This window comes from Podarcis bocagei, assembly GCF_964188305.1.
Source record: "Podarcis bocagei genome assembly, chromosome: 4".
Classification (NCBI taxonomy): Eukaryota; Metazoa; Chordata; class Lepidosauria; order Squamata; family Lacertidae; genus Podarcis; species Podarcis bocagei.
In genome coordinates, this window is record NC_138128.1 from 3636415 (window position 1) to 3660850 (window position 24436).

At 48.0% G+C, this 24436-nt stretch overlaps 1 protein-coding gene and 1 long non-coding RNA gene across 3 annotated transcripts in view; both read left to right on the forward strand.

Moving 5' to 3' along the window:
* The first annotated feature begins 749 nt into the window (after positions 1-749).
* PCYT1A (phosphate cytidylyltransferase 1A, choline) overlaps positions 750-24436 on the forward strand; it is a 46595-nt gene continuing 22908 nt past the window's right edge. Inside the window, exons 1-5 of one of the 2 annotated variants that reach the window (XM_081190565.1) lie at positions 750-933; positions 2602-2735; positions 3947-4016; positions 4787-4850; positions 24155-24307. In XM_081190565.1, coding sequence (XP_081046691.1) covers positions 809-933; positions 2602-2735; positions 3947-4016; positions 4787-4850; positions 24155-24307 — 546 coding nt within the window. In that variant the 5' untranslated portion in view covers positions 750-808. Of the gene's footprint in view, positions 934-2601; positions 2736-3946; positions 4017-4786; positions 4851-13826; positions 13933-24154; positions 24308-24436 lie in introns of those variants that run through there. The other variant, XM_081190564.1, reaches the window with a different exon arrangement.
* Positions 20141-24148, forward strand: LOC308585206. The gene is made up of 3 exons (XR_014007149.1): positions 20141-21209; positions 21471-22540; positions 22646-24148. It is a non-coding gene; the product is annotated as an uncharacterized lncRNA (long non-coding RNA).

The window sequence follows — 24436 nt, forward strand, 5'->3', positions numbered from 1 at the left end:
CGGAGAAGGGGGGAGACGGGAATAGTTCCATTTAAAAACCGGAAGTCGCACGACTCTGCAGTTTCTTATTTCTATAACGCAGAAGTCAGAGGAGTCTTCCGTCAGAGAGATGCCGAAGTGTCTTGGCGCCGCACTTCTCTGCTCCCATATAAAACCAGAGCCCTGGTTTCTGTATAGAGGTGGCTAGAGGTCCCTCGCCCACCCTTTCGCCATGGGTTTTTAAAAGAAGTTCCACTCCAGGCGCTGCTCTATAGCTGTCTAGCTCTGTGGTGCCGGAAGCGGAAGTGGCGTGGCGTCAAGGTTTACCGTATCTGGGCGGCGCCAGGAGCGGAAATAGGCCGTTGTCGAGACGTCTCTAGGAATTTATTTCGCTCTCTGCTGCTCCGAAAACGGAAATCCGCTAAGATCCCTCTAGGAATTTCTTTGGAGCTCTGCGGCGCCAGAACTGGAAATAGATCGTCGTTGGGACCTCTCTAGGAGTTTATTTGGATCTCTGCTGCTCCGAAAACGGATATGGGCCAGAACCCCTCTAGGAATTTCTTTGGAGCTCTGCTGCGCCAGAACTGGAAATAGATCGTCGTTGGGACCTCTCTAGGAGTTTATTTGGATCTCTGCTGCTCCGAAAACGGATATGGGCCAGAACCCCTCTAGGAATTTCTTTGGAGCTCTGCTGCGCCAGAGCTGGAAATAGGCCGTCGTTGAGACCTCTCTAGGAATTCCTTTGGCTCTCTGCGGCGCCGGAAGCGGAAATGGGCCGTTGTCAAGGCGACGCGCGCCGGCTTCTCCCCAGCGGGCGGCGGGAGTTGCCATGGAGGAGTCTCCGGCGCAGACCCCGGCGTCTCCCCGGGAGGCGACTCCGCGGCGCAGTCCCAGGCCCCACAGCGGCTCGGGTCCGGCCCGCACCTACAGCCTGCGGCCCGCCTTCCAGCACAAGTCAGTGGCCGGGAGGGGGAGGGGCCGGCAAAAACAAAACAGACAAGCCCCTCCCCCCCATAGGGGGCAATGGGCTCCTTGGCTCCCTTAGTCACTCCTGGCCTGCAGGGAGATCAAGGCGGCAAGGCAGCTGGGTCCAACGACATCTGGATCCCACCAGGTTGTGCCTCCCGCTTTGGAGGCCGACACGCATCACTCTTCTAGGGGATACAAATCCCCCTCGATCCCTTTACAGTGGTGCCTCGGGTTACAGACGCTTCAGGTTACAGACGCTTCAGGTTACAGACTCCGCTAACCCAGAAATAGTACCTCAGGTTAAGAACTTTGCTTCTGGATGAGAACAGAAATCGTGCTCCGGTGGCGCGGCAGCAGCAGGAGGCCCCATTAGCTAAAGTGGTGCTTCAGGTTAAGAACAGTTTCAGATTAAGAACGGACCTCCGGAACGAATTAAGTACTTAACCTGAGGTACCACTGTACAGTGGTCCCTTGTTTCTCAAACGCCTTGGTACTCAAACAACTTGGAACCCAAACGCTGCAAACATGGAAGGAAGTGTGCGAACTTTTTTCAGAAGCCAAACGTGCTCTGATTTGAGTGTTAAGCTGAGGTCTTTCTGGTTTTGCTATGCATTTTGCAGGCACGCGGGTGGCGCTGTGGGTTAAACCACAGAGCCTAGGACTTGCCAATCAGAAGGTCGGTGGTTCGAATCCCCGCAACGGGGTGAGCTCCCGTTCCTCGGTCCCTGCTCCTGCCAACCTCACAGTTCAAAAGCATGCCCAAGTGCAAGTAGATAAATAGGTACCGCTCCGGCAGGAAGGTAAATGGCATTTCCGTGCGCTGCTCTGGTTTTGCCAGAAGCGGCTTAGTCATGCTGGCCACATGACCCGGAAGCTGTATGCCAACTCCCTCAGCCAATAAAGCGAGATGAGCGCCACAAACCCAGAGTCGGCCACGACTGGACCTAATGGTCAGGGGTCCCTTTACCTTTACCATGCATTTTTGTTTTTGCGGCTTTTTTGTTTTGTTTTTGTTACTGTGTAGAACCCAGCTCAGCTACTGATTGATTGATTGTGCAACTGCAGTACATTGTTTATTGCTTTCATTTTATGGATCAGTGATCTCGTTCGATAGTAAAATTCATGTTAAATTGCTGTTTTGGGGGTTGTTTTTAAAAGTCTGGAACGGATTAATCCATTTTGCATTACTTTCTATGGGAAAGTGCACCTTGCTATTGGAATTGACTTCCGGAACGGATTGAGTTTGAAACCAAGGTACCACTGTATTTTCAAGAACTTTCAGATCCTTTCTTATGTTGACTTGAAGCTGGCATACATTTAGTTCCCAGTCCCTGAACTACTGAGCATCAGCACATATCCTGCATCCTAAGCCTTCCAGCCATGACCTGATACTTAATTGTTTGCCCATGTGCTGGGTGTCTGTTCATTTGTTGTATAGGAATGCCATCAGTCACGGCCCTTCTTCACACCTGTATTCTCAAGTGGTACAGCCCCTGAAGGCTTAAACCATGTGAAGATGTAAACTGAGTGTGAATCCTCTCAAAGATGTACGCCTGAAGTTTGGGAGTTGTCACAAATCAGACATCCCAGACTCCAGTTATTTGTTATACTGATGGAGGGGAGATATAACTGTACGCCATTCTTTCCTATTAGATTCCGCCCTTCTACGGTGAAAGATTGTATCCATGAGGTGTTAAAAGAGGAGCTGGCCAGTGTACAGTACAACCCTGAAGAGATCCCACAGCTCACCAAATCCTTATCAGAGACGATCCTGGAAAAGTTAAAAGGTAAGAGCATGTGCCAAGAGTACAGTGGTGCCTCGCAAGACGAAATTAATTCATTCCACAAGTTTTTTCTTCTTGCGAGTTTTTCGTCTTGCGAAGCACGGTTTCCCATAGGAATGCATTGAAAATCAATTAATGCGTTCCTAGGGAAACCGCCTTCAGACCAGGTCCGGGGACAGTCTGTCCCCCGACCTCTTCTGAAGGCTGGGGGGGGGGGGGACAAGGGCTTTTCTTCCCACTGCCAGCCTTCAGAAGGCTGTTCTGAAGGCTGGCGGTGGGAAGAAAAGCCCTTCTTCCCACCTCCCGCCCCGCAAGCTCCGGGGACAGGAGGGCTTTGCTGCCGACCGCCAGCATTTTAAAAGCCCCTGCTGTCCCGGGGTGATTTTAAAATGCTGGCGGGCGGGAGCGAAGCCTCCGCTGTCCCGGGGAGATTTTAAAATGCTGGGGGTCGGCAGCGAACGCTTCGCTCCCGCCCGCCAGCATTTTAAGATCGCCCGGGACAGCAGAGAAGTCTCTGCTGTCCCGGGGAGATTTTAAAATGCTGGGGGTCGGGAGCGAAGCCTCCGCTGTCCCGGGGAGATTTTAAAATGCTGGGGGTCGCCCGCCAGCATTTTAAAATCTCCCCGGGACAGCAGACAGAGAAGTCTCTGCTGTCCCGGCGAGATTTTAAAATGCTGGGGGTCAGGAGCGAACGCTTCGCTCCCGCCCGCCAGCATTTTAAGATCGCCCGGGGCAGCGGAGAAGTCTCCGCTGTCCCGGGAAGGCAGGCGGGGGGGGAGCAAAGACTTTTGCCCCCCGCCGGCCTTCAGAAGAGGTCCAGGACCTCTTCTGAAGGCCGGCTGTGGGCGAAAGTCTTTGCTCCCGACCGCCAGCAATTTAAAACAGGTCCCCGGAGATTTCCCTATGGGCTTTCGTCTTGCGAAGCAAGCCCATAGGGAAATTTGTCTTGCGAAGCGCCTCCAAAACAGAAAACCCTTTCGTCTTGCGGGTTTTCCGTCTTGCGAGGCATTTGTCTTGGGGGGTACCACTGTAATTGCCTTTTTCTTCCTATATCTTCCTGCCCAACTCACCCACCCTTTCTCTCTCTTGGGCACACACACACACACACCCTTGCTGATGTTCTTCCATCTGGCCAAACATATGATGCGACAATATACAGGTGTGAAATCTTTCAATTTTCCCCAGTCGTTTTTCTTCCCCATCTTTCTTTCTAGGGAAAGGTTTTCACCGGTATAAAATGGTGGTGCAAGTGGTGATCGGAGAACAGAGAGGCGAAGGAGTTAAGTAAGTTAGGCTTCCCTCCCTTCCCACCAAATCATTCACATTTCTTAATATTTTGCACTGTGGTTTGTCGTTGTTGTTGTTGTTGGTGGTGGTGGTGTGTGTGTGTGTGTGTATATGCCTTTGTAAATTGTGAAATCTGAGGGTTCATATTTATCCCAAGCATTCTACAATTGACAAATTTACACAATTCCTCTGGGGACTTAATGTATTCTGACTTGCACAGCACAACCCCAACATTCAGAGCAAATTAAACACCTTTGTAGTGATAGCATGTTTGGTGTGGGTAACTCTCCCTTCCTTCACTTCACCTGGAGGACTTCCATGCCTGTTCTCACTTTTTTTGTCTCCAGATGGTTCTTCTGGGTTTTACCACCACAGAGCTGGAGGCATTGGGTTGCCTGCAAAACAGCTGCCACTCACACAACTGAACTTTCCCTCTCCTCCCCCTGCATGCCCCCCAAATCTATTCTGAGGGATCCCGCAGCCCTCCAGAGTAAATTTTGTAGGCATGCAAGGGGGAGGAGAGGGAAGAGAAGTTCCATTGCAGAAGCAAATTTGTTCCGCAAGCCCAATGACTTCATTATGTTCAACCAAATTGTCCTCTTCTTGTTTGGGATCAACCTTTCTATCCCTGTTGGTCCCCACCCCAGGGGGGATTTTGGGGGAGCATTTTCAGCGTATCAAGGGAATGAACAGTCTCAAAATGCGGCTGATTATCACCAACTGATGTTTTTCTTTGTCAATGGACGGTTCCTCATTTGTTTCTTCAGCATGGCTGCACGGTGCTTCTGGGATTCAGACACAGACAACTACGCTCAGGATATTTTCATGAATGTAAGTGACTTGCTGCTTTTGCCGTGCATCACCCATTGAAGGCTACTTAAAAACCATGTGTCCTGATGTTCTCATGTGTAAAACCTACAAAAATTGCAGAAGAAAATTTCCATCATGCTTGTGACTGCACCAGATTCCCAAAGTCATGAATTCGTTTGCCTCTGAGGTCGTTTTCGCTCACGGAGGTGTTCTCCTTGTCATTTCTGCAGGACACCCTCTTCTGTGTGGTGGTTGCTTTTGGCTGTTTCTTCTACTGACGCTGGTGAAAAGTTCAGAGAAGATCACTGTTTCCAATATATTTTTGAGGATGGACACTCCCGTTTACAAAATACATTTTCTACTTGATGCTTTTATGACGGATTTCTGCTGCTGCTTTGTCTATAGCTAGAGTTTTCTGCACAAGCCCCACTGAAAATATGAGATACTTCTCTTACACAGCTTCTGTTCCTTTCAACAAGGTTTGTACAGGAGAACTTCCTGCCAACTTCGACCCTATATCTACTTGCAACATTTTTTCTGCGATTGGTGCCTGATGAGACCCATCTGGTTACAACCATTACAAACAATTGAAATTTCTGGTTGCAGATTCATTAAGTCTGCTGCAAATGCTAAACTTGTGCTGCATCCCAGCCTATTTGAATGAATATGTTAAAATCTCAGTGATATCTCTATAATATTAACGTGGAATTCTGCTCCTAAATTTGTCCTGAAAAGCCGCCTCTTTTTTACAACTTATATTTACATTCTCATTCCACACCTTCGCTTCTTCTGCAAGGACAAATTTTAAGAAACACCATGTTCTCTAGGTCAGGCTTCCTCAGATTTTGTTGGTAGTTTTCCTAACTGTTTGGCTCAGCACACTTGTAGGAGAAGGCTACGGCAGACCAACACTGCTACCCTACCTGTAAGGAGAAGGCTATTTATGACATTTGTCATGCTGTGTCTCTGCAAAGTACACGTAATAATATTTAGAATTGGGGCTGTCACTTTAATTATGAAATCTTAATCTATTAATTTACTGAATCTGCAGATAGGTGTAATATGTATTAGTACACACACACACAGTTGTGAAGCAAGCTGTGCTGCAGACACCATTCTGGTTAGAGAAAAGGCCTCATTAGCTTTGGTTTTAGATTGAAAACAATGCTACTTCTCCTTAATCTGCTGCCTGGTTGAGGCCCGTTTTGTCGTTAAATCAGAAGGTTATATAATTAAGACCGAAATCCTATGAGAACCACGGAGGTTTCCTCGGAGTAAGCCGTGTTGAACTCTGTGAGACTTACATCTGAGTAGACGCTCGTAGGAGTGCATTGTAAATTCTGCAGCCCAGCTTAGAAAATACATGATACTTTTTATGCACCCAAAGAGCTTTGTATGCATGCTTAGCAGGCCTTACAACACCACTGTAAGGTAGGCTTGTCTACTTTTTTGACACCTTTCTAACAGCAGCACAGTCTCCAGACATCTGTTTGTAAGGGCTGATCTCTATGCAGGACAAAAAAGGCATAGCAGCAGGGCAGACCACTTATCCCTGGTCAGGTGGCAACTCTTCTGTAACATAGTCCAGGATCAAGGGGACTGAGAGGTAACACAGGTGATCTAGCATGCCTTGGTGTGTGGTTAATGTCAGCTTTGAACCAGGGAACGCCCAGCGTCCAAACTTAGCCTTCGTACCACACCAACTTCTGTACCGGCCAAGTACGACAGCCTTCCCCAGTCAGACTTCCTCCAGGAGTTTTGGACTACAATTCCCAACATGCACAGCCATGTTGACTGAGGCTGATGGGAGTTGTAGTAGGAAACCACCTGCAGGGCACCCGGTTGGGGAAGGATGCCAGAGGGTCACACGTCTCTTTACAGGCATTGATCTGTCAGGAGCTCATGGTGGCGTACGTGGTCCTTCCTGCTGCCCCACCTTATCCTCACAAAAACCTTAAGAGGTCAGTTAGATCGAAAGTTGGTGATTGCTCCAAGGGCACCAGCTCAGTGCTTCATAGCAGAAGGTGTTTAAACCCGGGTGTCTCTGTTCCCAAGTCCCACACATGACTGCATTGTCTGCCGCCTTTTGCATACAGTGGTGCCTTGCAAGACGAAAAGAATCCGTTCTGTGATTCTCTTCGTCTAGCGGTTTTTTTCGTCTTGCGAAGCAAGCCCATTGAAGGATTAGCGGATTAGCGTTATTAGCGGCTTTTAGCGGCTTATCTGCTGATCGGATCAGCTGATAAGCGGCTTAGCGGCTTAGAAAAAAGGGGGGGAAGGGAAAAAAACCAGCAGGAACTCGCAAGACATTTTCGTCTTGCGAAGCAAGCCCATAGGAGATTTGTTTTGTGAAGCACCTCCAAAACGGAAAACTCTTTCGTCTAGCGAGTTTTCCGTCTTGCGAGGCATTCGTCTTGCGGGGCACCACTGTATTTTTACCCTGCCTTTCGCACAACAGCTCCTCCCCAGCTTGCAGAAACACATACAACTAAGAATAAAATAAGACAATAAAAGCAGCAGGAGGCAGCATAAAGCTAGCCGGAAGAGCATGACCAGGAACACATCTCTTCTATTCATTGGAAAGAGAGGTTTCTTGCGATGAGAATGTCTCCATGTGACAGATAGCAGGAATCCTGCACCCTTAAGAGCAGGCCAGCATAAGAGGCCATCCATTTCAGCTCCCTGCAGCATGATACATGGCACAAATGGAAGTGAGACGCTCTTAAAAATCCCTAATATATCAAAAGATCTGCCCAGGGTGGGGCTGAAACTACTCGATTTGCAGGGGTCATTTGGTCCTCAGTAACTGACAAGGGACGCGGGTGGCGCTGTGGATAAAACCTCAGCGCCTAGGGCTTGCCGATCGCATGGTTGGTGGTTCGAATCCACGCGGCGGGGTAAGCTCCCGTCTTCGGTCCCAGCTCCTGCCCACCTAGCAGTTCGAAAGCACCCCTAAGTGTAAGTAGATAAATAGGTATACCGCTTTCTAGCAGGAAGGTAAACGGCGTTTCCGTGTGCTGCGCTGGTGCCGGCTCACCAGAGCAGCTTCGTCACGCTGGCCACGTGACCCGGAAGTGTCTCCGGACAGTGCTGGCCCCCGGCCTCTTAAGTGAGATGGGTGCACAACCCTAGAGTCGGACACGACTGGCCCGTACGGGCAGGGGTACCTTTACCTTAACTGACAAGGCAAGAGGTGTGTTAAGTCATCTTTGGATAAAGGCATTCTAGACAAACGACGACTTCACGGTATCAACAGTTCAGAATTTATCTTGGCTGCTGTTGTGTATGAAGTGGTGGTTTGTGCATGTGCATTTAATACCCATGAGATCACAAGATGCAGCTGCCGCTTCTGAGATTTAACTCCTAGAGACCATGCAGAGGGAGGTGCAGCCCGAAGAATGACCATTTTCTGCCAACAGAATTTGCCTTTTGAAACCACAAAAAAAAAACTTTTGAAAATCCCATGTTCAAACAGAAAGAACAATTTAACAGCCCAGGTATTAAACACAGGGCAATCCCCGATAAATAGGAGCAGTTGGCGTGTATCCCAGGGCCATACTTTCGAGTCGAGCTTCCACCTGGTTCTTTAATGCCCGGATTGTACTTGAGAATATTAAAAGAGCTGCTTATTCGGTGTCAGACCTCCGGACCAAGGCTACAAGTCTGCAGAATCGTTCGCAGCCTTGCAAGCTTCCATTATTTTAATCGAAAGACACCGAGCCTAAAAAAACAAAGAAAAGGCTATTTCTCAGGGTTTTGCTTCGTATACGCAGAGCTGCTCCCTAGGACTTGTGCAATGGGCCTCCAAACCAGTAGGTGGAAGGTAGCCAAGGGCGCTGAAGCAAGCTACTTCTGCAGCTCACTTCTACGTAGCAGGAAATGTCTTCCTCTGCAAGTGAGCAATGTCACCCCCTTGTGGTCCGCAAAGGGGGTGCAGCGCCAGGAAGTGGGAAGCCGCAGCATGCTGGGCCCCTCCTCCTCCTTCCTCTGCCCTGCTCCCCTCCGCTTGCTCTTCCGCAGCGTGGCCCCCCCTCCACCCTCCGGCCATGGCAGACAAGCCCCTCAAGCACAGCAAGAAGTCCAAGCGGTGCCTGCTGTGCGAGGCTCCCTTCTCTGGGGCGGCCGAGGGGGACCTGTGCCCCAGGTGCTCCCTGACCCCCCTGGCCCCCGTGCACACGGCAGAGCCCGGCATAGAGAGCCGGTGGCGAGAAACCAGGGCCCCTTCCCCTGCGGGGAGCTGCGGCTCCGGGGACGACACGCAGGAGCAGGAGGAGGACAAGGAGCAGTCAGGACAGCAGCTCTTGCCTGAGTGGGTAAGTCCCAAGTCTCTCTTATTTCACTTTGCTCCTGTTTTAATTTAATTTCTACTTTTGTTTTTAGAGACCTCCAATCTCAGCCGTCTTGGAGCGGCTTATTAAGAAGGGGGTTGCCTCTGAGCACGTACAGAGCGCCGTTACCTCTGCCCAGAAATGTGGCTAGTAATTGGGAGAGTCGTGGATTTCATTAAGAGCCCACCCCCTGATTGAATCAGACCCTCCAAGTGCCCCCATTTCCCAAGGGCAGTTCCGGAATGTCCCGCTTTTCCTTAGAATTGCCCTATTTTCTTCTGAGAAATGTTGTGAGGGTATGGAGTTATGCAACCCCCAAGCCAAGGAGATAAGTAACTACAGCTTTAGAAGGCACCGGAAGGCAGCAGGAATTTTTAAATGTTTTGTTTTTATATACTGTAATTTTTGCTCTATAAGACTCACTTTTCCCCTCCTAAAAAGTAAGGGGAAATGTGTGTGCGTCTTATGGAGCGAATGCAGGCTGCACAGCTATCCCAGAAGCCAGAACAGCAAGAGGGATTGCTGCTTTCACTGCGCAGCGATCCCTCTTGCTGTTCTGGCTTCTGAGGTTCAGAATATTTTTTTTCTTGTTTTCCTCCTCCAAAAAGTAGGTGCCTCTTGTGGTCTGGTGCGTCTTATAGAGCGAAAAATACGGTATGTTGGAAGCTGCCCAGAGTGACTGGGGCAAGATGGGCATGGCTCAGATGGGCAGGGGAATAATGATGGTGGATTTGGATGCCCCTATTTTCATCAGAGAAATGTTGTTGGGTATGTTAGATCATTGGCGATTCACCCATTGCAAGCATGTCCTAAGTGTTAGGCCTGGATTCTATTGAAAAAGCATTCGGGCTCTGCAGGATCCAAATCTCCCTTTTTCCAGGACGGTTGTGAACCTCCTGAGATCTACAAATAAAGGGCAGAATGCAGTAATAATTTTCATACATTAGCTGGAGCTGTTTGGTGGAGCTGTTTTGCTGAATCAATTGAGTCCCGTTTGCCAAAGGGCCATGGCTCTCCGGTGGAGCCCATGGTGCATGTGAAAGGTCCCGGGCTCAGGTCCTTTTCCCCACCGATTAAAAATGATCCCTGTAAGCAGGTAGTGGAGGACCTCTCTCTCTACCTGAAGCCCTGAAGATCTGCTAGCAGTCAGAGAAGACACCAGCACAGGGTAAGATGTACAAAACAGACAGACCTGCTATGAAGCATAGACATTTAAGTAGATCTGTATCTCTGTCACGCATTAACCAGGGGTATGCGATAGGGCCATTTAGCCAGATTTTTATTATTAACTTGGGTAGTATGTTCTGTTCCTCTGGAGTGCAGCTGCCGATCCACTTTAAGGCTAACTCTTTTTTATATTAATAAGTACGTAAGAATTGCCTTAGAGACACGGGTGGCGCTGTGGGTTAAACCACAGAGCCTAGGACTTGCCGATTGGAAGGTCGGCGGTTCGAATCCCCGCGGCGAGGTGAGCTCCCGTTGCTCGGTCCCTGCTCCTGCCAACCTAGCAGTTCAAAAGCATGTCAAAGTGCAAGTAGATAAATAGGTACCGCTCCAGCGGGAAGGCAAATGGCGTTTCTATGCGCTGCTCTGGCTTAGTCATTCTGCCCACATGACCTGGAAGCTGTACGCCGGCTCCCTCGGCTCATAAAGCGAGATGAGAGCCGCAATTCCAGAGTCGTCCGCGACTGGACCTAATGGTCAGGGGTCCCTTTACCTTTAAGAATTGCCTTAGCGTGCAGAAGCTGTGGTTTTTTTTAGCAAGCTCGAGCTCTTGGAAGGGTTGCCGCAGTTGCTAAGGCTGTTATTTAAGCTCCATACACCTAAACCAGAGCATTAAGTTCCATTGAACTTGGTGGGATTTGCTTCTGAGCCGAGTTGCATAGATAGGGGCTGTGGTGTAAACAGACTCAGAGGCACATTTACTATGAAACTACGGACGCTACAGCTTTAGACTCCCTAATCCCAGAGGGGCCCCAGAATCGACTTCAGTCCACATTGCTTAAGTTTTTTGGTGTCTAGTAAACGTACGACTCAAACGGATTTATTTTTTGTTGTATATATTTCAACAACCCCAAAGTTTGCGAGTTAGCAGCACAGTTGTGGTAAAGGTGTGGTGATCTTGCCGTGGAACAACTCCAGAAGGTAACAGTGGTTACCAAACATTGTTGCTGGTTGCAAAGGGGCCCCCATAACAGCTTCAGGGCCCCCAAAATGTAGGTCCACCACAGAACGGACCACAACCAAAGTAGAGTTGAAGATGGTGCATTTCAAAGTAAGAGGAATAGGGAAGATCCTGTAAATCAGCAGGAGGGTTGGTGAGCCTAGGTAGCAACGCAGGGGGACTGTTAATGGAATCCTACATTTTAGTACCTCTATGCTTCTCTTTGCCTTTTGTCTCATACCTTTTTGGGAGATAAAGGTAAAGGTAAAGGGACCCCTGACCATTAAGTCCAGTCCTGGCCGACTCTGGGGTTGTGGTGCTCATCTCGCTTTATTGGCCAAGGGAGCCGGCGTACAGCTTCCGGGTCAAGTGGCCAGCATGACTAAGCCGCTTCTGGCGAACCAGAGCAGTGCACGGAAACGCCGTTTAGCTTCCCGCTGGAGCGGTACCTATTTATCTACTTGCACTTTGACATGCTTTCGAACTGCTAGGTTGGCAGGAGCAGGGACTGAGCAACGGGAGCTCACCCTGTCGTGTGGATTTCATAGAATCATAGAGTTGGAAGAGACCACAAGGGCCATCGAGTCCAACCCCCTGCCAAGCAGGAAACCGCCGACCTTCTGATCAGGATTTGAACCGCCGACCTTCTGATCAGCAAGTCCTAGGCTCTGTGGTTTAGACCACAGCGCCACCCGCGTCCCTTTCAGACCATTACTGTCTCCCAAAGTGGCTCACATCAGGGGGACATAGGCTGCATACACACGATACTTTGAAAGCACATTTTGCTCCTCAAAGAATTCTGGGCACTGTAATTTCTGGAAGGCTACTGGGCATGGTAACTTTGGAAGGGGTAAACTACAGAGCCCAGATTTCTCTGAGGGGGAATGTGTCCTTCGAATGTGCTTTAAGCGTAGAGTGTGTTCACAGCCAAAGAGACCTTGCCTTCAGTCTTGAAAACCTAAACGACAAGAGTGATATAAGGGAAGCAGAGGACAGGAAAAGGGTAGAGAAGGGAAATCAAGGCTAAAGCCCATTCTGAGAACATGTGTATAGCATTGCACTGTACTGTAAGTTACAAATTAAGAAGACACTTCCTCAATTTTTCCTTCCGTCAGAAATTAACCACTTGTCCCTAGGCAAATTTACTTAAAATGTATAGCCCGCCACGCCTCTGGTATTCAGAGGAGGTAGCATTAGATTTAAAAACTGCATCCACGTGACTGCAAAGTGGAAACTGAACAATGCTATGCGTTGTTAGCATTACACAATGAAAGATCACTACAGTACTGTATTGTAACAACCACGCACTGATATCTTAATATTATGCAGTTAGTCTCAAGCGCACGGCTTTTAACCACAGTGGCACAATGCAATATTTGTTTTAGGAGAATGTTTAATTATGCACTGCTGTGCTGCTACGGTTTCGAAAAGCTAGGCAAACAGCAGCATATTACTGTAGGACTCTGTAATGCAAAATATGGCCAGCACCCCCAAAATCCTCCAATGAAGGGCGGTATAGAAATTTAATAAATAAATAAATAAATGAAAAGGGTGCCCAGAAGGGTCTCACCACACAAACACAGAGGTAAAACTACAGACCCAGAATTCTTTGAGTTGGGGGGGGGGGGAGAATGTGCTTTAAAGGCATGTGTGTACTCAGCCCTAAAATATGAGAGAATGGGATGGGGGCTGAATGCTAAGACTAAGCTTTGGGCCTGGTGGCAAGGTTTATTTGCGGCACCTACAACATCCCTTTATTATTGACTTTGTTAGTCACCTTTTATATTGCCTAAGGCAGCCCAAAGTGGCTTATGAGCACATGTGTATGCCTGCAGATCATAGAGTTGGAAGGGACCCAAGGGTCATCCAGCCCAACCCGCTAGGGGCACGGGAGGAATCCTTTTGCCCAATTATGGGCTCGAACCCTTGGATTAAGAGTCCCGTGCTCTGCTGACTGGGCTATCAAGGCAAAACACGGCGGAGAGGGAGGGAGAACAGGCCGAAGCCAAGCACAAGGCCGCGGAAGGTTTGTCGCTTTCCTAGTGGGACTGGGCATGGATTGCTGTCCGTAGGGCGTAGGAGGCTCTTCATCTCAAGAGTCGTGGGTTCGAGACCCGCATTGGACAAAATATGGCGGGGGTGGGGTTGGACTAGATCAGGCACCCCCAAACATAGCTGTCAACTTTTCCCTTTTCTTGCGAGGAATCCTATTCGGAATAAGGGAATCTCCCTTTTAAAAAGGGAAACGTTGACAGCTATGCCCTCAAACTCGGCCCTCCAGCTGTTTTGGGACTACAACTCCCATCATCCCTAGCTAACAGGACCAGTGGTCAGGGATGATGGGAATTCTAGCCCCAAAACACCTGGGGTGCCTTGACTAGACGACCCCCGGGGGTCCCTTCCGACTCTATCATGCTATATTATGCTTCTACTTCTCCCATCCCCGGAACCTTCCGCGCCTGGGTGGCGGTTTCCGGGGGAGCAGCAGAGAGAGGCGGACCGTTTCGGCCGGTCCGTCGCCGGGAGGGTCCGGCCGGAAACACTTCCGGCCTGGCCCCGTTGGCGCTGCGCGAAGGGGAGCCGGAGAGCGGAGACCGAGGGAGGCAAGCGGGTAGGTCGGAGCCGCGCCGGTCGGGGCCGGGGGTCATGGCATTGGGGAGGGGGCTTGTGTGAGTGCTTGGCCCGGGCGAGGCCCCCCTGACTCCCTCCTGGGGGGGGAAAGGGGGGTCCTAAATCCCCCTCCCCTGCCTGGTGATGCCTCTCGCCCGAAAGGGAAGGCGGTGGGGCTGGTTGTGGGCGGGGGAAATACAGGAGGGGAGGGGGGCGTTGCTGGGTTTTCTTGGGGGGTGCGATCCCCCCAAAAATCTGGTGCTGGAGTGACTTCAGAGCAACCCATCGCAATCTCTCGCAGCCCTAAATAGGGTTGCCAAATTTAGAAGAGAGAGAGAGGGGAGGCTATGACGGCCATTCAAAGGATATAAAGGTAGTTCGCCTCAAATTTTGCCCCTGAAGAAGAGGACGTGTCTTGGATAAAGAGGACACACAGCAGCCCCCAGCAGGAGGACCCCTCTGGGGCTCGTCGCACAGGCAGATTTGTAAATCTGCCTGCGCTTAGCTGCCCAGAGCTTCAGTGCATGGTATTTTACCATGTATTGTGTTTTTAACTGTACGGTGGTACCTCGGGTTACATGCGCTTCAGGTTACAGACTCCGCTAACCCAGAAATAGTGCTTCAGGTTAAGAACTTTGCTTCAGGATGAGAACAGGAATCGGGCTCTGGCGGCACGGCAGCAGCAGGAGGCCCCATTGGCTAAAGTGGTGCTTCAGGTTAAGAACAGTTTCAGGTTAAGAACGGACCTCTGGAAAGAATTAAGTACGTAACCCGAGGTACCACTGTATTGTGTTTTTAATATTCGGTTGGGAGCCGCCCAGAGTGGCTGGGGAAACCCAGCCAGATGGGCGGGGTATAAATAGTAAATTATTATTATTTGTATTATTATTATTATTATTATTATTATTATTATTATTATTATTATTATTATTTGACACACCCTTTTAAGCACAAGCGTTTGGAGAGGATCCCTAAGCTGGCACACAGAGAGAGAGGACCCAAGAGACAGGTCAAAGCTGTATCGACGTGGCGTTTTGCATTGAAACACGGGGCAGTCCTGTATGTACAGGACAGACGGTTGTAAGCGTCTGGTTGTGAGCATTGGCGTTGACAGGGCTTGGGACAGGGTTGCGATACACCTGTGGGGGTCGAGGAGGTGCTGCTCTGCACCTTGGTGGGGACCACGACCATTCTGGGAAAGTGACCCCAGGGGTCTGTGTGGGAAGGGGAGGAGGGCTAGGCAATTAGCCCTGCTTTAAGAGAATCTTGAACAAATATTGGGGGGGGGTGTAGCCAGGAGTGTGTTTTTTAAAAAAGAAATACAGACGGAATGGGAATTTTGTATGTATTTCTTTATTAAACCTATTAGGCTTTTGTCACTAGGCCTCCCAGCGACTTACATTAAATAAAAATATATGCACATAGATAATACCATAGAAAAAGGTGGGGTGTTATATAATATTTCCGGATTCCCTCAGAAGGTGATGGATTCTCCTTCATTGGAGGTTTTTAAATTGGATGGACATCAAGTGAGGATTCTTCAGCTGTGATTCCTGCATTTCAGGGGGTTGGACTAGATGACCCTCGGAGTCCCTTCCAGCTCTACAATTCTATGATTCTATGGTAACATGCAACATATGTAAAAACAAAAGCCCAATGAGCAGTAATAAGCAATGCTAGCCATTAGAAATGGGCATTGTGTTTGCTCAGCTTGAAGGAATGCCTTGGGGTTGAGGGGAGAGACTTATTGGAAATGCAAAAAGCTGATGGTGTCGTTTGGTGGTTAGGGGGATTCCCCCTCTCCCCAAGGAACAGCGTATTCAGCTCTGCCATGTAAATACAGATTTGGTATGTATCAGTGTCACGGTATGACATTGAAGGTTTGACAGGCATTTAGGATGAGCTGTGTGAAGTGCTTTTTGAAGGAAGGTAGTCACTGTTCAACAGGCACGCAGGTGGCGCTGTGGGTAAAACCTCAGCGCCTAGGACTTGCCGATCGTATGGTCGGCGGTTCGAATCCCCGCGGCGGGGTGAGCTCCTGTCGTTCGGTCCCAGCTCCTGCCCACCTAGCAGTTCGAAAACACCTTTAAGTGCAAGTAGATAAATAGGTACCGCTTTATAGTGGGAAGGTAACGGCGTTTCCCTGCGCTGCGCTGGCGCTGGCTCGCCAGAGCAGCTTCGTCACGCTGGCCACGTGACCCGGAAGTGTCTTTGGACAGCGCTGGCTCCCAGCCTCTCAAGCGAGATGAGCACGCAACCCAGAGTCGGACACGACTGGCCCGTACGGGCAGGGGTACCTTTACCTTTACCTTTAGCCACTGTTCAGACTGTGAACTGCATGAGATGTTTCTTAGGTGCAGTGACTGTAGGGAGGAGGCAGCAGGATTGCAGCAGTCCCAAATAAGTTCATATCTACATCTCTATCATGCTGCCACAATAGTAGCCCTTGTCCAAGATCTATTTTGCTGTTCTAAGTGTGGGGTTTTTTCTGCCTTGGGCTTTCTTTGCAATGGTCTCAAATTAGTTTTGTGGGGAGACCGCGGTATAATTTAGATCTTGCAGCACTTATATTGACATCTTTGTGGTTCTATACCCATTGCCTTTATGAGAGCCGAACCTCTGAGGTAGCAATAAATGATGACAAAAGGTTCTGTGGCAATAAATTTTAATGATATATTATGGCATTAGCTTTTGGGGATCAGAGTCGCCTTTATCAGATGTGTGAAGTGATAACTTCAATGGGCAGGTGAATATACTCTTGGGTTGAGAGGGAATGCAATACAGGCCAAGGCCAAAAGGCAAAGAAAATGCAAGGTGGAATGGTCTGTGTGTCACATGGAAAGCCTGTGGGAGAGCAGGTTAGATATCATATGCCAGGCATGTCCAACTGGTTGATCGCAATCTGCTGGTTGATCGCGGGGTGTTCCCGGTCCGCCCTCTTCCTACTGCCCACACTGTCTCCTTCCAGTGTTTATTTCTTGCAAAACAGCTGCAGAATAGTTCATTGGGTGCTCGCCTGCTAAGTTGCTTTGCATGTTTTCCTTTCCTCACCACCTCCCACTATACAGTGGTGCCTCGCAAGACGAAATTAATTCGTTCTGCGAGTTTTTTCATCTTGCGAAGCACGGTTTCAATTTTTTCAAAAAAATCTTCAAAAACCTCAAAAAAGTCTACCACACTGCGTGCTATGAGTTGCTCCCCGAAGTCAAGTCGCAACTGCACCTCTTCAAGCAATACACCCTGTATCACTGTAACGGTTTTAAGAAAAAGGAAACAAACTTGTAAGACGTTTCCGTCTTGCGAAGCAAGCCCATAGGGAAATTCGTCTCGCGAAGCAACTCAAAAAACCAAAAACTCTTTCGTCTTGCGAGTTTTTCGTCTTGCGAGGCATTTGTCTTGCGAGGTACCACTGTAATGCATAAAACATTAGCCTACACTTTTCCATTTCACCACCGCACAATCATAGAGGTAAATCTCTATGGACACAATTTTCTCTTTAGTCCCTGAAACAGCTTGTGGGAGGAAGGCATGCAGAGACGGAAGCAGTTCAGCAAGTGAAGGACAAAGGCTGCTGCTATCTCTCTTCTCCCCACCCATCTGAGTTGTTCTGGAAACTACAGAGAGAAGTGTCACCAGAGAAGCAGTGGCTCGATGACAACCACTTTGTGACTAAGAGGCTTGAACCCTTCTATCCTTAGTTGCAAAATCCATTCCTGAGCCCAGGCTCTCAGAAGTAAAGTGTCTTTCCCTCATGACTCACTGTGCTGGGTCAAAGCAGAGACCTTGCAAGGCAAAGCCAGTCAGTGCCTCAGAAAAAGAAAGCAACACATTCCTCTAAACTAAGGAGTGAGTATTCACATTGGTCTGCAACAGCAAAAAGTGGACATCTTGAGAAGAGAGAGTAACCCAGGCCCAAGTCTCCTTTGTTTTTATTTTTCTTTGTTGGACTATGCTGGCCATTGGACTGCCATTGGAGCATTCCAGCCCTATAATTATATTACCCTTGCAAATAATTTTATAGGGGGTGATGACACACCCTACTTCCACCCCAACAGTTATGTAGTTCACCTTTCTGATTTTCTTCCATCTTTAAAGGGCTGCACCATATGTGGTGCTGCTGAAATTTGCAACTTGGGCAATTACATGATGGCAGTTGCAACCTGTTCCAGATGAGTAGTGCATTTAGTATCTTAAGTCTCATCAGGTTCTCCTCTGGATGAAAAAAAAACCCCAGAAAGGTGGTGACATGAGTTTCAAATGCAAATATATCCCCAAACTTCAAAAGATGTGATCACAGCATAAGGTTTACATTATCAAGCACAAATCACAGCTGCAAGGAGATTATTTTTGGAGACGAGTGACCTAAATGAATGAGCATTCCCTTTAGACCTCAAAACCTGATTGTCCTATAATTGCATGGCTGCAGTTGCTGAACGCTCCAATTGTTTTAATTGTGACGTGGATATTGTGCTGCTTGCCACAGTATATAGCCACGCTTGGACAACTGCCAAGGAAGTATAAGGGCGTGGAGCTCGTGGTGGTCAGAACGACCTGAATTAAAAGCTTGGTTGCTTCTTTGTCTTGACTGTTCTGAAATACTTCCTGGTGTTGCAGAGGGAAGGTTTAGTTTGCTTTTGCTGTGGTTTTTGTGTTAAATAAAACACAAAGGATGGCAAAGACCTGCAGGATGGCAGAGACATGCAGAAACCAGTTTGGAGAATCTTGCCCATTAACCATAAGATGAATGTAAATGAATACCGTAGGTTCTTCGCCTACATCAGCAAAGGAGACCCTGTAGCCCTGCAGATGCTGTTGAACTCTTGTTATCACCCATCCCTGCCAGCATGACTACTAGTCAGGGAAAATGAGAGGTGATCATAGCCATTGATAGCCTTACTCCCCATGAATTTGTCTAATCTTCTTTTAAAGCCAGGGCGGATGTCATCACTGCATCTTCATATCCATATCTATAAGACCGTTCTAGATGGGAGTCTCGTGTTTATTTATTTCATTTTTGAATCGTTCCACATAAAATATCCCAGAGGGATTTAACAATAAAAACAAGTCCAGCATAGATAGGCTGGGATGAAAATCTCCACTTAAAAGACTTAATGGAAAAGGAAGGTGTTCAGTATGTGCCCAAAATATAATAGAGACAGGGCTTCTCTGATATGTGAGACATGGGAAGGGCTAGAGACTTTAAGGCATTCTAAACATTTGTTTATTGGGAGAGGTGATGACATTGAGTAAGGACTTTCTTCGGTGTGAGGATGTATAAAAATGTTGCTATATTATTTGTCTTTACTTGCCTTAAGTATATCCAGTTCTAGGCATTTATGGGGAGGGGAATAATCTTTCTCGCCTTGGGAATTTCTCCAGCGAACAGCTGGCGGAATGGAAGATTTGGGTGTGGATTTGCTCAGCAGGCGTGTGAGTCAGCGAAAGAGGCATTACAGTATTGGCAGCAAATCATAGTGCCTGGCACTGCTCGGGTGAGCTGATAACTTAGAAATGCAGAACTACCCTGTCTCAGTCTCAGCACTGGATCTGGAAGCTCTGCAGGGTATGCAGATTTTGGGGTTTGACTCTCCTACCTCTGCAATTAGGTCTTTGGCTAAAGCTCACTTCTGCCCCCATGAAGCCTCCCTCCGGGCAGCTGTTTGTAGGCATTTCCCAGAGGGTCTACTTCATCTTTCACCTCCTACTGATAAGTAGCAAGATTTTTCCACCAGGCTCCCTCTGCTTCCTTTATCTGAACCAGATCCTTTCCAACCTACTTTGCGTGAAAAGGTGAGTTATTTCCTCATTCCATTGCTTTGTTGATACTTTGCCCAGAATGCTGGATTATCAGGCATTGTTAACAGCGTGCAATTTTTTTCTGGGTGTCAAACCCCACTCTCAGTGCAAAGACCAGCAAACTTTCACTCACTTTGAAAGTTTTGAAACCCGTGGCAAGCATTCTTTAGCAATACAAGAAAACATTCCTTTGATTCCGGACCCGTGAAAGGTCTGCACGGGTTCTGCTTTTCAGCCTGGAACCAGTTTCTGCCTCTTGTCTTTCAAACCTCCTGCTTTCCTCTGTTCCAAGGTGTGCAAAGCTCTGCTCTTTTCCACATATGTTGGGGTTCACTCCAGAATCATGGACAAAGCCCATGGGTTCCATCTAGTCTATGTACTCTTGCAATGTTGCGGCTCTGTGGTGTACATTGGCTTTCAGCAGCTCTCCAGGGTTTCAGGTAGGAGTCCCGTCCCCCCCAGGCAGTGTTAGAAACACATATACTGTATATAAGCTATCTAGGTGCCAAATGGCTCCTCAAACCAAGGTTACAGTCACCAAAATGGAATTTCTAGTTGGCATTTTTGGGCAAGACGGCTCTAAAGTTTTATTTTTCAAATGATGAACCTACTGTGAATCATTCTCAGTTAAACATCTGGCTAGCTCAGATGACAACCTTGAGGTAAGTTAAGAGCTCGGAGAACCTAAAGAAGAAAAGTCACTTTATCTCGGGACAGTCCATATCATGGGTAGGCAAACTAAGGCCTGGGGCCAGATCCAGCCCAATCGCCTTCTCAGTCCGGCCCGCGGACGGTCCGGGAAGCAGCATGTTTTTACATGAGTAGAATGTGTCCTTTTATTTAAAATGCATCTCTGGGTTATTTGTAGGGCATAGGAATTTGTTCATTTCCCCCCAAAAAATATACCCCAGCCCCCCCCCCGCAAGGTCTGAGGGACAGTGGACCGGCCCCCTGCTGAAAAAGTTTGCTCACCCCTGGTCCATATAGGCCTATTCCGACCTCTTTTACTTAATGGCGACTGCTCCTGCTCAGGCTGCACAGAAAAAGCATTTTGGTTCCAGAAATTCATTCTGATTGTGCAGATAAAATACAACTGATAGAATTCTACAGGGTGGGGCATTAGTGTCTGAAAACAGTCAAGATCCACTGATCCCCAGGCATGCACCTCCAAAAGGTGGAGATGTCGGGCGCCATCCTGGTGCCCAGGCATCATCACTTGGTTGCAAGTAGCCAAGTAGCAGATGCTCTACTACCGAGCTATGGTCCAGTGAGGAATGTGGCCAGTTCTGGGGACCAGACAGAAAGAGGCCTGAGGTTCCCTGATCCCTGTCTCATAAAGTGAGGAATGCAGGGGGTGGTTGTGTCACAGTCCCATACACAGCACCGTAAACATGAAAAAAGTTCAGCAAAAAGAATTTGGCGTGGGTGTGAACCGGTTCCCAAGTTAATGTACTGGTTAATGTACTGGCAAAACAAGTTACCGTATTTTTCGCTCTATAAGACGCACCAGACCACAAGACGCACCTAGTTTTTGGAGGAGGAAAACAAGAAAAAAAATATTCTGAATCTCAGAAGCCAGAACAGCAAGAGGGATCGCTGTGCAGTGAAAGCAGCGATCTCTCTTGCCGTTCTGGCTTCTGGGATAGCTGCGCAGCCTGCATTCACTCCATAAGACGCACACACATTTCCCCTTACTTTTTAGGAGGGGAAAAGTGAGTCTTATAGAGCAAAAAATACGGTAAGTGGTGTAGATTAAACACCTTAAAGAGAGCTGGGATGGGCCAAGGCAGAGCGAGACGAGCCAGGCTTGTCGTTCCTGTGTTCTTGTATTTAGCCTCACAAAAAGTCTTGTGTGCTGGTTTTACGAGAGACCCATTTTGTGAATATTCTAAAGACATTTCCTCTGTAAGTTAAAGAGAAAACGTGCAAAATTTAGCAGTACCTCAAAGGTCAGGGCGAAACCTTCTATACAAATATTCTGCTGTTGAATTGGCGTGGTTTAGTGTTCAGATTTGCACGACTGTTTCAGAAATAAATATTTGAAGACATATAAATGGAAAACTGGATTTAAATCAGTCAATTGGCCTTTTTTCCGCTGATGGCTTAAATAGTCTACATGACTGTTGATATTATGTTGCTTGGAGTTAAATCAGTCTTGGGCTACTGTTGAAAACAGGATGCTGGACTTAGAGGGGCGATCTGGTTCCGCAACCATCTGCATAAGATTCTTGGGCCCATTCTCCTTATGACTGAGGTTGGGAGGGTGGCACTGCCAACTTCTGCAGTCGGGGAGTTAACACCTCTTCTGGGTTTTTAACTGAAGCTGAACTCTGATTATCAGGATGCAGCGTGTCTTGACTGACACTGGTCTGGTTCAGACATAACACTAAGCCACTGTTTTTTAAGTTATAGTTTATTAAAGCTTGACTTAGCTTTATGTGTGAAATCTGCCCAGCAGCTCAACTATGGTTTGTTTATTGCCAACAAACCATGATCTGAAGCTATGATTTATTGTTGGCTTGTTTTGTTTTAACCTGCAGATCCTTGAGCTTGGTTTGTTCATCCACCCCACGCAAGCCATTGTTTGTTTGATCCTGGCATAACCCATTGTTAATTCATGGTTTGTTGCATTATTTGATGTTAACCAGGCTATTGTAAGTTATGCATAGTAAGGAATGCAGGATTCAAATGCCCTCAGGCAATAGGGTCACAGGGCTATTAGCCTTTCCTATCTAAAACAATGGTGTGCCTGCATCTGTTTCTGGTTTTGCCTCTTCCCAACAGCTCACTGCAGAACTTTTGCACAAAAAATGGTATCTGAAGAAGTGTGCATGCACACGAAAGCTCATACCAAGAACTAACTTAGTTGGTCTTTAAGGTGCTACTGGAAGGAATTTTTTTATTTTGCACAAAATGAGACATTTAATGAGCTGCTCATGGTTATACGGGGCAGGGAAATTTCTGCCAACAGAATCCAGAAGGAGGAAATGGTTGCATCTCCTCATTTTGGAAGTACTGTTGGGAAACTGAACTAATAGCTTCCAATAGCCCTCTCCTCTGTGTGTTTGTCTAAAATCCTTTTTTAAAGCCATCCAAGTTGGTGGCCGTCACAGCCCCTTCTGGAAGCAAGTTCCCTAGTCTGACTATGCACTGCATAATGAAGTACAGTGGTACCTTGGTTCTCGAACTTAATCCGTTCCGGGAGTCCTTTCGACTCCTGAAACCTTTCAAAAACCAAGGCGCGGCTTCTGATTGGCTGCAGGAGCTTCCTGCACTCAAACAGAAGCCATGGAAGCTGCGGTGAACATTCGGCTTCTGAAAAAGGTTCGCAAACCGGAACACTTATTTCCAAGTTTGCGACGTTCGGGAGCCAATTTGTTCGGCAACTAAGCCATTCGGGAACCAAGGTACCACTGTACTTTCTTTTACCTCTCCTAAATCTTTCAACAACTAATCTTCCAACTTCTGTTCTTTATTTCTTTATTTTTTAAAAAACAATTTTCATTGGTTTTTAAACAAATACAATAACCATTAAACACTTATCCAGCAGTATAGCTAACGATGTTTGTTTGATCCATTGTCTCTGGGCATACGGTCAACATTCAGGCAGGTTACTTAGCATAACCTCTCCACTGAGATTACTGAGCGGTTGGTGTAAGAAGGTCTTGATTTTAGCCATTCACATAGTTCAAGAAAGGGGTCCACGTTTCTTGGAAGCTGCCTCTATCTGTTATGCCTTTAATTGTCCTCCTGTGTCTGGTGAGACGCTCAGACATTGCTGCATCCCAGATACTATTTCCCCATAACTTGAGGGGCATTTCAGTCTGGTTCTTCCATTGCTGAGCTACTGCTAATCGTGCTGCGGTCAGCAAGAAACCTGCTAATTCACTGTGGTCCCAATGTTCCTATGTAGAATAGAGTCTATGGAAGCCCCCAGGGAATCCTGCAACTGCAGAGGAAGCTGAAAAGGTTGTGCCATGTCGCTGGGACCTTTGGAAGAGACAGGTCCTTGGCTCATTTTGGTTAAGGTCTCTGCTTTGTATCCGTCCCGTCCCCCAACAGCTCAATCTTTTGCCCACTACTTTTAACCGAGTGCTAAAATAAGCCCTGCCACTGAGTCCTCTCTCTCCACACTTCTCTCTCTGTTCTTGCATTCCTGCTGGGTCATGGGAGAAAGACCTTCCTGGCTGCCAGCTGGTTTTTACTGCCCTCTTGTCACTATGGCAGATAAGAGGCGGCTCAGAGGAGGACTCAAAACATTCCCACCTTGACCCTCTTCCGCTAGAAAGACTGCTGGCTGTTGGCAGCTCAGACGATCTGCTCCTCTGATCAACCCGCTACACACAGAGTCCTTTTCTGGCTGCTGCCCCCCCTTCTTTTTTATTATTTTATTTTAAAAAACAACCACGCCTCATTCGCTTCCGCAGGTCTTTCCAGCTGAGCTGCCAGACGCAATTCACGGGATGGAACCCCAGGGCTCTGCCAGGCTGAACTCCAGGAAAAGGAGAAAAGAAGGGGTGGGCCCCAACGGGGCGGCCGAAGCAGATGGCATCCCCTCCAAAATGCCACGGAACTGCTTGGTAAGTAAGAGAAAAATGGACAATTCTGGCAGGAAGTTTCTGCTTAATGTTTAACTTGATGACGCATGCTGAGCTCCAGCCCTTTCGGAGCCAAAAGCAACCCTCCTTGGCTAACTTAACACTTAGCAA